The sequence below is a fragment of the Phymastichus coffea genome, unplaced genomic scaffold, assembly GCF_024137745.1.
Source record: "Phymastichus coffea isolate CEN01 unplaced genomic scaffold, Cenicafe_Pcof_1.1 PCOF00004, whole genome shotgun sequence".
NCBI classification, from domain to species: domain Eukaryota; kingdom Metazoa; phylum Arthropoda; class Insecta; order Hymenoptera; family Eulophidae; genus Phymastichus; species Phymastichus coffea.
In genome coordinates, this window is record NW_026706815.1 from 4828626 (window position 1) to 4843522 (window position 14897).

At 39.2% G+C, this 14897-nt stretch overlaps 1 protein-coding gene across 4 annotated transcripts in view; it reads right to left on the reverse strand.

The window, feature by feature from the left end:
• Nucleotides 1-14897, reverse strand: part of LOC131666738 (RNA-binding protein 39) — a 591952-nt gene that overhangs the window by 59573 nt on the left and 517482 nt on the right. For all 4 annotated transcript variants that reach the window (XM_058939621.1, XM_058939637.1, XM_058939627.1 and 1 more), the window contains one exon: nt 189-535. In XM_058939621.1, coding sequence (XP_058795604.1) covers nt 189-535 — 347 coding nt within the window. The remainder of the gene's footprint in view (nt 1-188; nt 536-14897) is intronic.

A 14897-nucleotide genomic window follows, 5' to 3' on the forward strand; every position in this document is an offset into this window, starting at 1 on the left:
TAATAACATATTTTATCTAAGAAAGCTTTTTCGAAGTCCAAATAAAATCTATCCCATTTGCTTTGAAAAAGTTTTACATTTTAACTGATTTGGTGAGGATGTTAAAATTATTGTAAGGATTTAAAATCTTATACATATGAATTAAATATATAGTTAATGTAATTTAAAAAAAGCAAATCAACACGTACCTATGAGGATCAAACATATTGGAAAGCATGAAACATTGTGTCGCAATAGGTGGAGCCGTTTGTTGTTGTGATTGAGGAGTTTGTATAACAGGTGTTATATTTAATGCAGTGGCTGCCGCTGGAGGTATTTCTAATCCAGTGCCTTCAGCCAACTTGAACATTAATTGTAATCTACCAGTTGCACCAAGATCAATACCACTGCGATCTAAGTCATCAGTATCTAGTAAAGATGGACCTTGAACCAAATCAGTACGTTCAGTAACATTACCAACTTTCATAGGTCTGCCAGCTAATTCAAATCCATTTAACTGCTCTAATGCCTTTTTAGCATCATCAGAATTACGGAACTGAAATTAATTAGTATATAATTAAGTTATATAATAATTTACATACAGAATGACGAAACTTAAATTAATTTATGTATTAATTTATATTAATTTATATATAGTATTGTAAATATATTATTTTACTAAATAAATATAATAAATATGATTACTAAAAAATTCGGAAATAAATTTTAGAATATAAATTCGAGATGTACATTTTCTTAACATGACTATAATTTTAACGACTATTAGACGAAAATAAAAAAAAAGTTTTTTACCATTCTATTGTCCAATTTCACGTAAAAAATATGTTGAAAAATATACTTGTTTTTCTACAAATATTTTCGTCAAATCGCAAATAGACAGTAATGGATATACACGCATTTACGTAAAGCCGACTTAAGTGTCTGCCTTTTTGGAAAGTTTGTACTCGAGCCACAGGTTGGCTTTCGTAAACACTTGCGACTTAAAGTTGATCTAGACCAAAAACGAATGTAAACAATTTCAATCTAGGACAAAAGCGAAATCATAGCTCAATATGCATAATGAAAAAAAAGCGTCTTTTTACTACTTTTATCAGAACGAAAATTCGCACCGAAAAACTTGATGATATAGCATGTGTCTGATTATCTCACACTTGCAGAGGGTAAACGCAAAATCTTGCAGCAAAAATTTCAACTCTTGCTTAAATGTGATCAGATAACGGAGATGTAATTTCAAGTCGAAAGTTATATATTTCATCTCTAACTAAAATATTATAATTTATTTAAAGAGATTTGCTTAAGGTCGAGCGAAGTCAATAAGTGAGGGGAAGTAAGGGTTTCACCATCCTGTCCTCTTTTCTACGAATTTATTGATTGACGATACTAGGTCATTGTACCGATAAGTTGGTTGGTCTAATTTTTTGATTTACAGAGATTAATAGTAAAGATCAATAGGAAAGAAGTAATAAATTAGCGAGTTTGTGTATGGGTGTACGAGGTGTGTTCAAAAAGTAAGGTGACTTTCTATTTTTAAGAAAAAATATTTATTTATTTATCAATATTTATGTTGTCCCCTTCAAAGTAATCCCCCTCAGATACAATACACTTATGCCAACGGTTTTTCCAATCCTCAAAGCACTTCTCATAAGCACTTTTCGGTATAGCCTTGAGTTCTTCCAGCGATGCAGTCTTTATCTCTTCAATCGTTGCAAATCTCCGTCCTATCATAGGTCTCTTTAGTTTTGGGAACAAGAAAAAGTCACATGGGGCCAAATCCGGTGAATATGGTGGCTGAGGCATGATTGTGGTGTTGTTTTTGGCCAAAAAATCTCTCACAAGCAAAGATGAGTGAGCAGGGGCATTATCGTGATGCAAAAGCCATGAATTGTTTTTCCACAATTCTGGGCGTTTTCTTCGTATTGCTTCTCGCAAACGGTGCATAACTTCAAGATAATACTGTTTATTGACCGTACGTCCATATGGTAAGAACTCCTGATGCACCACGCCATGGTAATCAAAGAAAACAGTGAGCAAAACTTTGACATTTGATCGAACTTGGCGTGCTTTTTTCGGTCTTGGCTCATCTGGGCTCTTCCATTGGGACGATTAGACTTTGGTTTCGATATCACAACCATATACCCATGATTCGTCACCAGTTATGACCCTTTTGAGTAAATCTGGGTCGTCGTTGACGTCGTTCAACAGTTCTTGAGCGATACTCATGCGACGGTTCTTTTGGTCAAAATTTAGCAATTTCGGAACAAACTTCGCTGACACACCTCTCATGCCCAAAACGTTAGAAAAAATTTCATGGCACGAGCCAAGTGATATACCAACATCCTCAGCAACTTCTCTGATAGTGATTCAACGATTTTCCAGAACACATTTCTTCACTGCTTGAACGTTTTCATCAGTTGTTGACGTGGGACGTCCAGAGCGAGTCTCGTCATTGGCATCTTCCCGGCCATCTTGGAAGAGTTTATACCACTTGTAAACATTTTTCTTACTCAGAACAGTTTCACCGTATGCCACCGTCAACATTTCAAGTGTTTCGGAGCACTTTATTTTATTTTTTACACAAAATTTGATGCAAATCCTTTGATCCATATTTTTCGATAGCAAGAAATCGCCGACCACGCAAAACCACGTATAACCTTTACGCCTCTCACAACCAAACAAAAAATGATATACACTTGAAACTTGGTACTGATGTTCGGGAAGAGTGTACCAACATAACAAAACAAAAAAAATCGATAATCGAAAGTACGTTGCCCGTGAAATTTGAAAAGTCACCTTACTTTTTGAACACACCTCGTATGTATGCGTATCTTTTAAAGACTGTGTATTTGAAATTTGCGTGTCATTTTGTAGTGTCATTATATTTGAGTGCGTATTCCCATATAAAAAGGTAAAAAATGCCAAGTTGAATCATTTTATTCCTGATATTCTTGTCTGAGATTTGATCACATGTATACTGTTTTGTCACGGCAAATAAACATTTGTATATGATTTTAAGTTGAGATTTTAGTAGTAAAGATACCATTTATCATAATTAATACAGGTTATTTTAAAGATAATGAAAATAAATAAAAATAGGCTAGAGTGATATTCCTTTAATACTCATGTTATAAAACTAGGAACAAGTCAATCGTTTGGTAAAAGGAAGATATGCTTTGGAATTATTCTTATTATATTCTATTACAAATCGATAATCTGATATTTGAAATAAATATTGAAATATCACAATTTTCATTCAAATAGTAAGATAAACGTTTAACAGTGTTTTGACCGAAATAGTTTGTAACGGGGTTTTTCTGCGGTTCGCCGATTGTTCGTTGACATAAACTCTAGGGATTTGTATGTTATTCGGAAGATACGCAAAAGGGCCGCGATCGCCCTGGCTCGGTTCGATGTTTCATGTAAGGCTCTAGCTCTCGTGATCGATATAGAATGTTGTTCAAACAAACGCCGTTGCCGAGACGTAGTGTTGATTATATCTCGCTGATAAGACTACAATCAGCAATAAGATAGAGGGAGAGAGCAAACGTTAGGTTTAGAGAGAGAGAGAGAGATTGATTGATTGATTGATTGAACATTTATTGCCACCTTGGGGTAGTACCCTGTCTGGCGGATAGTGAATAACATGGAGTAAATAATATAATTACATGTATGAGGTAAAACAAATGATAAAATATGAAAAGATTAAATATAATATTTCGCAGATATGTTGATAAAACTAGGTAACAATTTGTATCGCAGTGTATCAACGCAAGACTTAAAGGTAAAACAAACAAGGTAGAAAAATGAATATAAATATAATTAGGTTGTAGGGTTAAATGTACGAAGTAGCTGATCGAAAACAAAATTATAGTAAGCATCGGGGTAAAGTTAATAGCGCTAATTATATTAATTGCTAATACCACAGTTTCAGGGTTCATCAATTTCTATCCCGGAGGTAGTATCGATAAATGGTAGATCAAGTTTTCTGCCCTTAACAAGTAGATAGTTGTTAGAGTTATTAAAGGCTGACTCGTTTGGAATAGGGAGAGACGCTATGCATTCATCAATAATTACGGTATTTGTACATGATTTGATTAACGCTGTACGCTTCCATTCACTCCATTCAGCATTCATACATATCATTCTAAACCACTGCTTTAATTCAGGGATGCGATCGATGTCGAATTGAGTGATACTGAGTTTGTTGCAAAGCCACATACCTAGCATGACAAAAGACTTAGCCCAAGCTTCAGTGCGGGCTGAGTGGTAGCTAAAGGGTTGGGGGGGATTTCTTCAATCGTAATTTGAGAGATCCTTAAAAGCTTTGAGGTAGGTGGTAAGATACGAGGGAAGATTTCTGCAATTTACCGAATAGAAAAGGGTAAGAAGCACTTGGTGTCTTCGGGAGCTAAGTGATATCCAGTTTAAGCTGAGTCTATTGTGAGTTATGTGAGGGAAGATGTTAGGGGTAGGAATGAAAGGGATATAGCCTTTGACAAACCGAACACATGCATTCTGAGCATTTTGAAGCTGACGATTCCGTTCTTTATCGAGATGAATGAAGGTAACGCAGGCGTAATCGAAGTGCGGGAAAATAAGAGTCTCGACTAAGGATTTACGGAGAGCTTCAGGAAAAGAGCGTTTTTGAAAGCGCAAAGAGTGGAGTGCACCGTAGACTTTCTTCGTGATGTTGGTTGTGTGCTCTTTCCACTCAAGTGTTTCGGAGATGGTAAGACCTAGAATCTTGACAGACTTCTCGAACGGGATGGAGGTGCCATTGATTTGGATATTTGGGAAGGGGATTTTCTTGAGCGCAGTGATGTATGCTTGGGAACCTACGATGATTGCTTTAGTCTTGGCTAGGTTTGGCGAAAGACCGTTACGATGAGCCCAGTCCACAAAATTCTGTCCGTCCGCTTGGGCCCTTGCGATGCCTTGAGTGATGTTTTGGGGGCTGCAGTGGATGTATAGTTGCGAGTCGTCAGCATAAAGGATGATCCTAGCAAAACGTAGGGCAGTCGGCAGATCATTGATGAAGATGGCGAAAAGTAACGGGCCGAGGATCGAGCCTTGAGGAACCCCAATGGCAACAGTGAGCCAATCCGAGAGGTTAACTCCTTCATCCACGACTGCCTGGATGCGATCGGCTAGGTATGAAAAAAACCAGCTTAGCGTGCGATCGGAGAAATTAAGAGCTCGAAGTTTGGCTATTAATAGCTGATGAGGAATTGTATCGAAGGCCTTAGAAAGGTCAAAAAGAAGAATAATGGTAACCATTCTCTCTTCGATGGCTTTCCTGACATTGTCAAGTAAGCCAAGAAGGGCTGTGTGGGTGCTGTGATTGCGTCTGAAACCTGCTTGAAAGGGAGAGAGAAGATCGTTGTCTTCAAGATGAGTCAAGAGCTGGGCATGAACCAACCTCTCCAGGACCTTTGACATCTTGGAGAGCTGAGCAATCGGCCTAGTGTCACTCGGCGAGGTGGGGTTCTTTTTCTTGGCAAGAGGCTTTAGTAGGACTCTTTTCCATGGCGAGGGAAATTTCCCTTGCGCCATGGAAAGATTACATACCTTTGCTAGGTGAGGAGCGATTTTGTCGACAGCGATTTTGAGCATGCGGGCAGAGAGACGGTCATAACCCTGGCCTTTCGAGGTAGATTTATTGAGTGCTTGGATGACCTCCACAACTGTCACGGGTCTGAATTGGAAGAGAGGCAAATCTGCAGGAGCCGGGGGTCCGAACAAGAGAAGGTTGGAGAAATGGCGCTCAGTTATGGGCGCCGACTTATTGCAGACTGAGGCATAATGGAGATTCAGAGCATTAGGGGTGAAAGTTGAGTCGTTTGAGAGAGGAGATGGGAGAGGCGCTTTGGTCGCCCCAATAGCTCTGAGTTCAGTCCACTTGGAGCGAACAGTCTTCGCATTGGCTAATCGAGTCGCGACGAAATCTCTCCTTGCCGTGTCAATAAGGTTGCAGACTTTAGATCGGAGAGCACGGTACTGAGTGTTCAGTACGGGGTCGAGAGTCCTCGTATAATTCCGGTAGATTTTGTCTCTTCTGTGCATGAGCGATCTAATTTGTTGATTTACCCAAGGCTTGTACTTGGGTCCAAGAGTAATAGTATGGTATGGCGCGATGTGGTTGTAGGTAGTAAGGAGAGCAGAGGTAATCTCATTTACATAGGAATCGATATCAACGCAAGAAAATTCAATTTACGAAGTATCATCGAGCGAGGACGAGAGGAGTGGACAATTTTCTTGCAAGCAGTGATCTAGAACATTTAAGAATGTCAAGGTATCGAGTTTGTCGAGTTGTCTCGTAACGAAGCAACGAGAAACTGGTTCGCTCACGAGACAGTTTATACTGAGCTCAATGAAGTCGTGATGATCAACAAAAGGAGAGTCGGACTTATTGAATTCAGAAACTGAATTTAGGTCGCTGACGATGAAAAGATCCAAGAGAGTGTGGGAGGTAGAATTTGAGCTATGTCTGGTTGGGAGAGGAGATACATTGAAAAGATTATTTCGTTCAATCAAATCCGCAAGTGTCTTGGCTTCAGATAAAGTTGAGGAGAGGAGGTCTGCATTGAAGTCGCCTGTTATGACAGAGAAAGAAAAGTTAGGGAAAAAGGAGCTAAATATGTCAAAAAATTCCGATGGAGAGAGACATTTTAGGCGGCAGTAAACAACTGCAAAGAGGATGACAGATCCTTTGCTTTCGACCGAGCTGATTAAGAATTCAGGAGTATTGTTGAATTGCGGGTCGGAGGCAGCCAGAATCGTGACGTTCACAGATTCACGCGCGTAAAAGGCAACTCCACCTCCATCCTTTCCTAGCCTGTCTAGACGAAAAAACTTGTAGCCCTGAAGTTGAAGGTGCTGATCTGAAATGTCATCTTTCAAGAAGGTCTCAGTGATAGCAATGATTTCGAAGTTGGAGGCGTTAACATGAGCTTCGAGTAAAGAGAAGTGCGCATGGTTGGAAAGACGATTAATGTTAATACACCCAAGTTTGAAATTAAGTTCTTTATTTTTATTGTTAACAGAAGCCAAAAAACAGTTGTTTAAAGATGGGAGATTTGATTGACCGCTTGAGCGTCAGGAAGTCTGTGGGAGATGCGAGTGGCTGATGTCGTGGTTCATGGGGTCATTGAGGGTTGGGTAGTATGCTGGAGCGCTTGTAGGTGTGGATTGGGTGCCAGAAATGAAACTATGGGCCGAAATGTTCGTGAAATGGGGGTTAACCTGGACCGTTGAATGGGGGAAGTTTGAGGTTGAAGTAGCTCCGGGTTGCTGATGTTGCTGTTGTTGCTGTTGTTGTTGTTGCTGTTGTTGTTGCTGTTGTTGCTGTTGTTGTTGTAGCTGATGTTGAATAGGTACTATGGGCGGCTGATTTTGAGAAGGTTGTGGGTTGATTTGTTTGTCAACAGGCCGTGGTTGAAGGTGTTCAAGCTCCTCTGGCGACGTGATGGGTAAGAGTTGAGAAGAGTTAGTTTCACACATGTAAACTATCATGTCTCGAACCACGTTATTCGACTGATCAACAGGAGAGCAAAGAACTCCACCTGAGAACTCTCGATGCAGTTTCGGTTGTCTCTCAGAAAGCAGATGCACTTAAATCGCAGGTCAACTATATGCTCTTGAAATCCACGCTTAATGATGAACGCGAAGTCCTAGTCTCGGGCATTCCTAGAGCGGCTAACCTGACACCGATTCAAGCCATGGACACACTGCTGCGAGCACTCGGCGTTCATTACCTGCTTAAATGCATCGTTCACTCGAGGAACTGGACTGGGGTCAAGTCCAACATACAGCCGAACAACGCTGCTTCTCTGCATATAGCCCAAGATCAGCAACGGCTACCCTATGCAGCTCGTTTTCCCCTCACTACCGCTCACGTTTTCAAGTTCTTGACTACCGACAACAGAAACGATCTCATCAAGGTCGCCGCGAAGCTCGCGAAAATCTCGGCTCAAGACATTTTTGGATGTGGAGGTAACGGCAGAATCAGTATCATAGTCCAGGAAATCTAGCCCAAAAATAGCCATTTGAGGTATAATTCTTGGGCCAGGCTGATTTTTTGTGAGAAGGTAGTAAAAATGGTATATAGTAAAATGTGACTTATCCGTAGAGTCAAATTTGACCTCGATTTTGTTTATAAGCCATGAAAGGTACGATTTTCGTAAAATTTCACGTTTTTCGTTTATAACTTTTGTCTGGTTGACTTTACAGAAAAAAAGTTAACATCATTTTTGTTCGTCTTTTCAAGACGAACAAAATGATTCCCTGCAAGACAAAAAATATTGACCCAGACCGATGTTATTGTTAAATAACCATTATTTATTGCACATTTAATTAAACCATAACCAGGAACTTTGGTACCTTCCGATTTACTTCAACCATTTGTTCTTGATAAGAGACAATCTGTGCAAAAGATCAAATTTCTGAGTTGAATATTTCTCGAGTTATAGCGTTATAAACAAATTAACTAATTGTCAATCTCAACAAGTCTGACGGTTATCCGTAGTTGCGCTAATTTTTTTATAGGTAGATTTTACCATAAACTATCGAAAGCCCTTATTATTTTTCCAAAAAACATAATTTTGCAACGTAGGGAATTTTTTATCTAAATTTCCTTAGTTGCAAAATAGAATATTAACAACATTTTAATACTTATGCAATATTTTCTGACGCTTATCGATAGAGCCTTGAAAGATCTTTAATTTAAAGCAAGATTCGTCGAAATTCATTAATAAATAAGGAAGCTACGGGCTCCCAAAGTTAACGGCTTATTGTTTAACAAATTATATGTGTAGCGAAAAAAAAAAAATATGTCCGTAAACGGTACACGGAGCAATGTCATTCCATGAAATATCAAGCTTTCGGTAAAAAGCTACATATGTTTAAATAATTCATAAAACCCGCAAGCAACCGAAATTCCAGCGGTTCTCGCTTGGAGAAGGAGTGGGGGGCGATCGATTTCTCATCTAACTACGAAAAAAAAACTCGACGCGCGCCTTCAAAATCGACCGCGCAACTTTCAACGCACTTTTCTCCGGAACTATTTATGATAAACACATCATTTTTTTTTTAATTAGTACTACGCGACGAGAGGAATCGATCTAATTACATATAAATGACGACAAGTAGAAAATATTGCGTTTAATTAGTGTAAAGTTTTTTTTTATTTTATATACAATCATTTTACAATTTAACGACGTATATTATACAACACAACATAAAAGAATTCCATCAATTATTTATCAGCGCTTCTATTACTAATTAACTTAAATTTATTACGCAATTATAAATACAATCGATCGCATCAAACTATTTACTACTAACTATTATCGAAGCTATCTTACTAGTACCTATATTTTACTAAACTTTTTTCTTTTTAACGGGTGGTTCATTGTTATCAAGGGATATTATTTCGCTCTCGTTATCAGAATCCACTTCCATATCATAATCATCCATGGCTGGAATATCATACGTAATCTCTATTATTTCATCGTGAAGCTGCTCTACATGCTCTTCTGGCAATAGCAGGTCACCTTCTTCACCGTTGATACCTGGAAATCGCTGGAAATGATGAATCGATTTAATACTTACAAGCAGATTCTTCAAATTTTCATTTCACAATAATATAACACTACAGAACAGTCACAAACAAGCATGCTGCTAGATAGAAAGCCACGCCACAACTGCTAGTGCCATGCGCACTAGACTAAAGCGTCGGTCCTTATAGGGCAGATGTCGGATCCCATTCAAAATTTGAACACCTGCCTGCAACCGTCTTTCGCTTCTCCATTTTATGACCTAAGCCAGAAGTGGCAACTATGTTTTCGACTGACGAACCTTACCTGCGGCTGCTCGATGATTGGTCGAGCTGCGTAGTCTAGCGATCACGAGAGCGAAATAATATCCCTTAATAACAATGAACCACCCGTTAAAAAGAAAAAAGTTTAATAAAATATAGGTACTAGTAAGAAAGCTTCGATGGTAGTTAGTAGTAAATGATTTGATGAGATCTATTGTATTTATAATTGCATAATAAATTTAAGTTAATTAGTAATAGAAGCGCTGATAAATAATTGATGTAATTCTTTTATGCTGTGTTGTATAATATACGTCGTTTAATTGTAAAATGATTGTATATAAAATAAAAAAAAACTTTACACTAATTAAACGCAATATTTTCTACTTGTCGTCATTTATATGTAATTAGATCGATTCCTCTCGTCGCGTAGTACTAATTAAAAAAAAAATGATGTGTTTATCATAAATAGTTCCGGAGAAAAGTGCGTTGAAAGTTGCGCGGTCGATTTTGAAGGCGCGCGTCGAGTTTTTTTTTCGTAGTTAGATGAGAAATCGATCGCCCCCCACTCCTTCTCCAAGCGAGAACCGCTGGAATTTCGGTTGCTTGCGGGTTTTATGAATTATTTAAACATATGTAGCTTTTTACCGAAAGCTTGATATTTCATGGAATGACATTGCTCCGTGTACCGTTTACGGACATATTTTTTTTTTTTCGCTACACATATAATTTGTTAAACAATAAGCCGTTAACTTTGGGAGCCCGTAGCTTCCTTATTTATTAATGAATTTCGACGAATCTTGCTTTAAATTAAAGATCTTTCAAGGCTCTATCGATAAGCGTCAGAAAATATTGCATAAGTATTAAAATGTTGTTAATATTCTATTTTGCAACTAAGGAAATTTAGATAAAAAATTCCCTACGTTGCAAAATTATGTTTTTTGGAAAAATAATAAGGGCTTTCGATAGTTTATGGTAAAATCTACCTATAAAAAAATTAGCGCAACTACGGATAACCGTCAGACTTGTTGAGATTGACAATTAGTTAATTTGTTTATAACGCTATAACTCGAGAAATATTCAACTCAGAAATTTGATCTTTTGCACAGATTGTCTCTTATCAAGAACAAATGGTTGAAGTAAATCGGAAGGTACCAAAGTTCCTGGTTATGGTTTAATTAAATGTGCAATAAATAATGGTTATTTAACAATAACATCGGTCTGGGTCAATATTTTTTGTCTTGCAGGGAATCATTTTGTTCGTCTTGAAAAGACGAACAAAAATGATGTTAACTTTTTTTCTGTAAAGTCAACCAGACAAAAGTTATAAACGAAAAACGTGAAATTTTACGAAAATCGTACCTTTCATGGCTTATAAACAAAATCGAGGTCAAATTTGACTCTACGGATAAGTCACATTTTACTATATACCATTTTTACTACCTTCTCACAAAAAATCAGCCTGGCCCAAGAATTATACCTCAAATGGCTATTTTTGGGCTAGATTTCCTGGACTATGATACTGATTCTGCTGTTACCTCCACATCCAAAAATGTCTTGAGCCGAGATTTTCGCGAGCTTCGCGGCGACCTTGATGAGATCGTTTCTGTTGTCGGTAGTCAAGAACTTGAAAACGTGAGCGGTAGTGAGGGGAAAACGAGCTGCATAGGGTAGCCGTTGCTGATCTTGGGCTATATGCAGAGAAGCAGCGTTGTTCGGCTGTATGTTGGACTTGACCCCAGTCCAGTTCCTCGAGTGAACGATGCATTTAAGCAGGTAATGAACGCCGAGTGCTCGCAGCAGTGTGTCCATGGCTTGAATCGGTGTCAGGTTAGCCGCTCTAGGAATGCCCGAGACTAGGACTTCGCGTTCATCATTAAGCGTGGATTTCAAGAGCATATAGTTGACCTGCGATTTAAGTGCATCTGCTTTCTGAGAGACAACCGAAACTGCATCGAGAGTTCTCAGGTGGAGTTCTTTGCTCTCCTGTTGATCAGTCGAATAACGATCAACGAACTTGGTGAACCAGGAAGGAGGTGTGTCGTCTGAGCTGTTGTTAACCATTTTAGTGGTTCCCTCCGAAATTGCAAGAGAGCAATTAAAATCAAGACTAGGAGAAGAGCGTGGCTGCTTAGCCGCTTGCCTATGGGGCGAGGCCAGAGGTGACGATGGCCGCTTTCGTGAGGGCGGGGCCTGATAGAGGTCCGATTGGATAATGGGAGGAGTTAGCTGTGACGTAGGCACAACGATATCAGAGGGGGAGGAACCAGTCGAAAAATTGCTTGGAGGAGATGAGCAACAAGGAAGAGATGTGGAATCGGTTGAAGCAGCGCAGCTAGCGTGGTATAGCGAGAGACAAACAGAGCATTGGATTGAGCGATCCTTCCGTCTAACCGTGAGGTTACAGATGAGACACAAGGACCCAGACATCGCAACAATACTGAGTGAACATGATGGTAATGCCGGTAGTGGGTCTGCAGTCGTGTGAGTAGGTCTCTACGTCGAGCGACATTTAACTGTGAGAAAAGCCACTGGAGTTAAATGACGACAGAAGGTAACGGTAGTGATAAATGTCAAAATCACAAATCGAAAAATTCGCGCGGTGTGTAATGCGCGTGCGCGAAATTGACAAAAATGTTGCGCGTAGGTTTACAAGCGAATACCAAGCTAACCTCCAAAAAATGGAGCGAAATTTCAGAGCTACGCGAAAAAGAGTAGAATGCACTCTTTCACACACTAACATACGCTTGATTTCGTGACACACTGATGAAGCGGTTGATAAAAGCTTGAAAGGATGTGGATGTAGTTGAGGTCCTGTGAATAGTCGAAGGCCCGGTCTGGCAGTGTTGACAGGTCAACAACGAAGACAGATCAGTGAAGGCGAGTATCGGCTGTGATGTCACGTGACGAGTCAAGTCCCTCGTCTCCGACGCAGTGAGGATCGAGACCGAGTCGTGGAAAAATCAGGCGGAAAAGCGAAATTCCCAGGCTCATGGAGGTGAGCCAAGTAGAAAACTCACGAAAAGCAAAGAGCCGACAGGAACCACCACCGCCTGAAAGCAAAGCCTTCGTCCTCGAACGAAGAAAATGTGAGAAAAACCAGCTTGAAGAAGGATGAGAAAAAACAACGTCAGACTCGGATACGTACAAGAGGGAGAGAGAGAGAGAGAGAGAGAGAGAGACAACGCGACTGGTATTTACAATACGGAAGGCCCTTGCTGTCGCTGAACTCGTTTTAGGTGGTTGTAGCAGTTGTGCAGGTTCATAATCTGGGCGGCAGAGAGAGAGAGAGAGAGAAAGAGAGTAACATAATGAGGAATATGTTACATTTTATAAGTTGAAAAGAACTAAAGATTATTTGTAGTAGTTTTCGATATGATAAATCATGAATTTGGAATATGCTGAAATGTTTTACTAATAAACATTTTCCACTGTGATATATATTTTCTAAGCAAAATCAACCTTTGAAAAAAATGATTTGTGTTAAATATGTCAATTAATATAAGAAGTGAAACAAAAGATGAGAGCGCATGGAGCGTATGTCCCTATTTATTAAAAATTGATATTAACGATTTAGTTATAATTTTTTATATTGCGACGAGACATATCGTGTATGTTTGAGCAATGCACACTCAAAGTATGTATAAGATGTTCGTATCATGAATATTTATATTGTGATTAAATAATTATTTATAGCTTATAGATATCTATTCGTTTTTATCCACTGGAAATATTCAAGTTTTCGGAAATACTAATCGTGCCCAATAAGTAACATGTAACTTAATAATTTTTCATTTTTTAATATTAACTAACTTTGCTATAACTACATCGTAGTCATGTAGAGGTCATGCAGATACATATGGGCAGGTAGATATAAGAGAAAATAAAACTAAAACGAAGCAAATAAATACTAAGATCGTTCAATAAATCCTTAGAAAAGCCAAGAGATGGTGCACAAGATGTCACAACTTATGATGCAACAGGGACCGTTGCTTCTATCTACAGTGATGTCAAAATTTCAGCCAGATCCATAAAATAGTTTGATTTTTAACATCGACCAAAGTAAATAATTTTTGCGTATCCTTCAATAATGGAAAAAAGTGAGTTACGATAAGACATTTCTATTTAAAAGGCCTTACACCGAAAAAAATTATCAATGTGTGGTTAGGAATTTTGGGGGGTTTAAGCTACGCACGCGAAATACTTCCATCACAAGACCAAGAGTGAGTCGTCTCCCCGACTAGATTATAAAGGCGTCAGACCGTCCTTTGACCTTGACCTTTCAACCTTTATTACAGCGATCGTCGAGAATAAAGTCAGAAATCAACAGGTAGATCTGTTTGCCTGCTGTGCGACTGCACAGAGTAGGCGAGAGATTAGTCTCACGCCGATAACTCTGTTCCAGGCTGCTCCAATAGTCAGTGTCACTCTTTGTCGTCTCAACGTCCTTGAAATGCCGACAGCTCGGAAAGCTACACCTCGTCTCAAATTGAAGGTTCGACAGATTCAGTACATGCAGTTACCCAACGTTCGGAATTATTCAAATAAATTCTCGCTACAAACCGTCCGCGGCTGAAAATAAGGTCAGCATGCAAGGAGGGGTAGATTAGCCAGGCAGAAATAACGAATATCAGTTACACTTCACTTTCGTTTATTAATCACTAAGCTATTGCACCTAGTCAGAAAATGGCAGTTGGTCAGCGCGTCAGTTCTACCTATTTTATTCACGACGGCAACGGATCCACACGTCTCAGCGAACGAACAAAACAGCGAATTTCACCCACAATATCTTATTCTCACGACCACGGGTGGCACTTTACCTACTTACTTGCTTTTGGAAGACTGCTTCTCGAGTTAAATGGTGGTTGGTTTTGGTAGAATAATCATACTGCGTGCAGCTAGAGCGACAACCAGCAAATGGACGAGCAACGGTTTTCTACGGTCAAAGATCTATTACTTCTGCTCTTTCCGAGAGGAGAAATAATTTTATTGGCCAACACACAAAGTCGGATATTGGTAGCACCCTCCGAATATTACCGTGGCTTTGATCCCCCCCCCACTAAGTCGGTCAGCATGTAATACTATG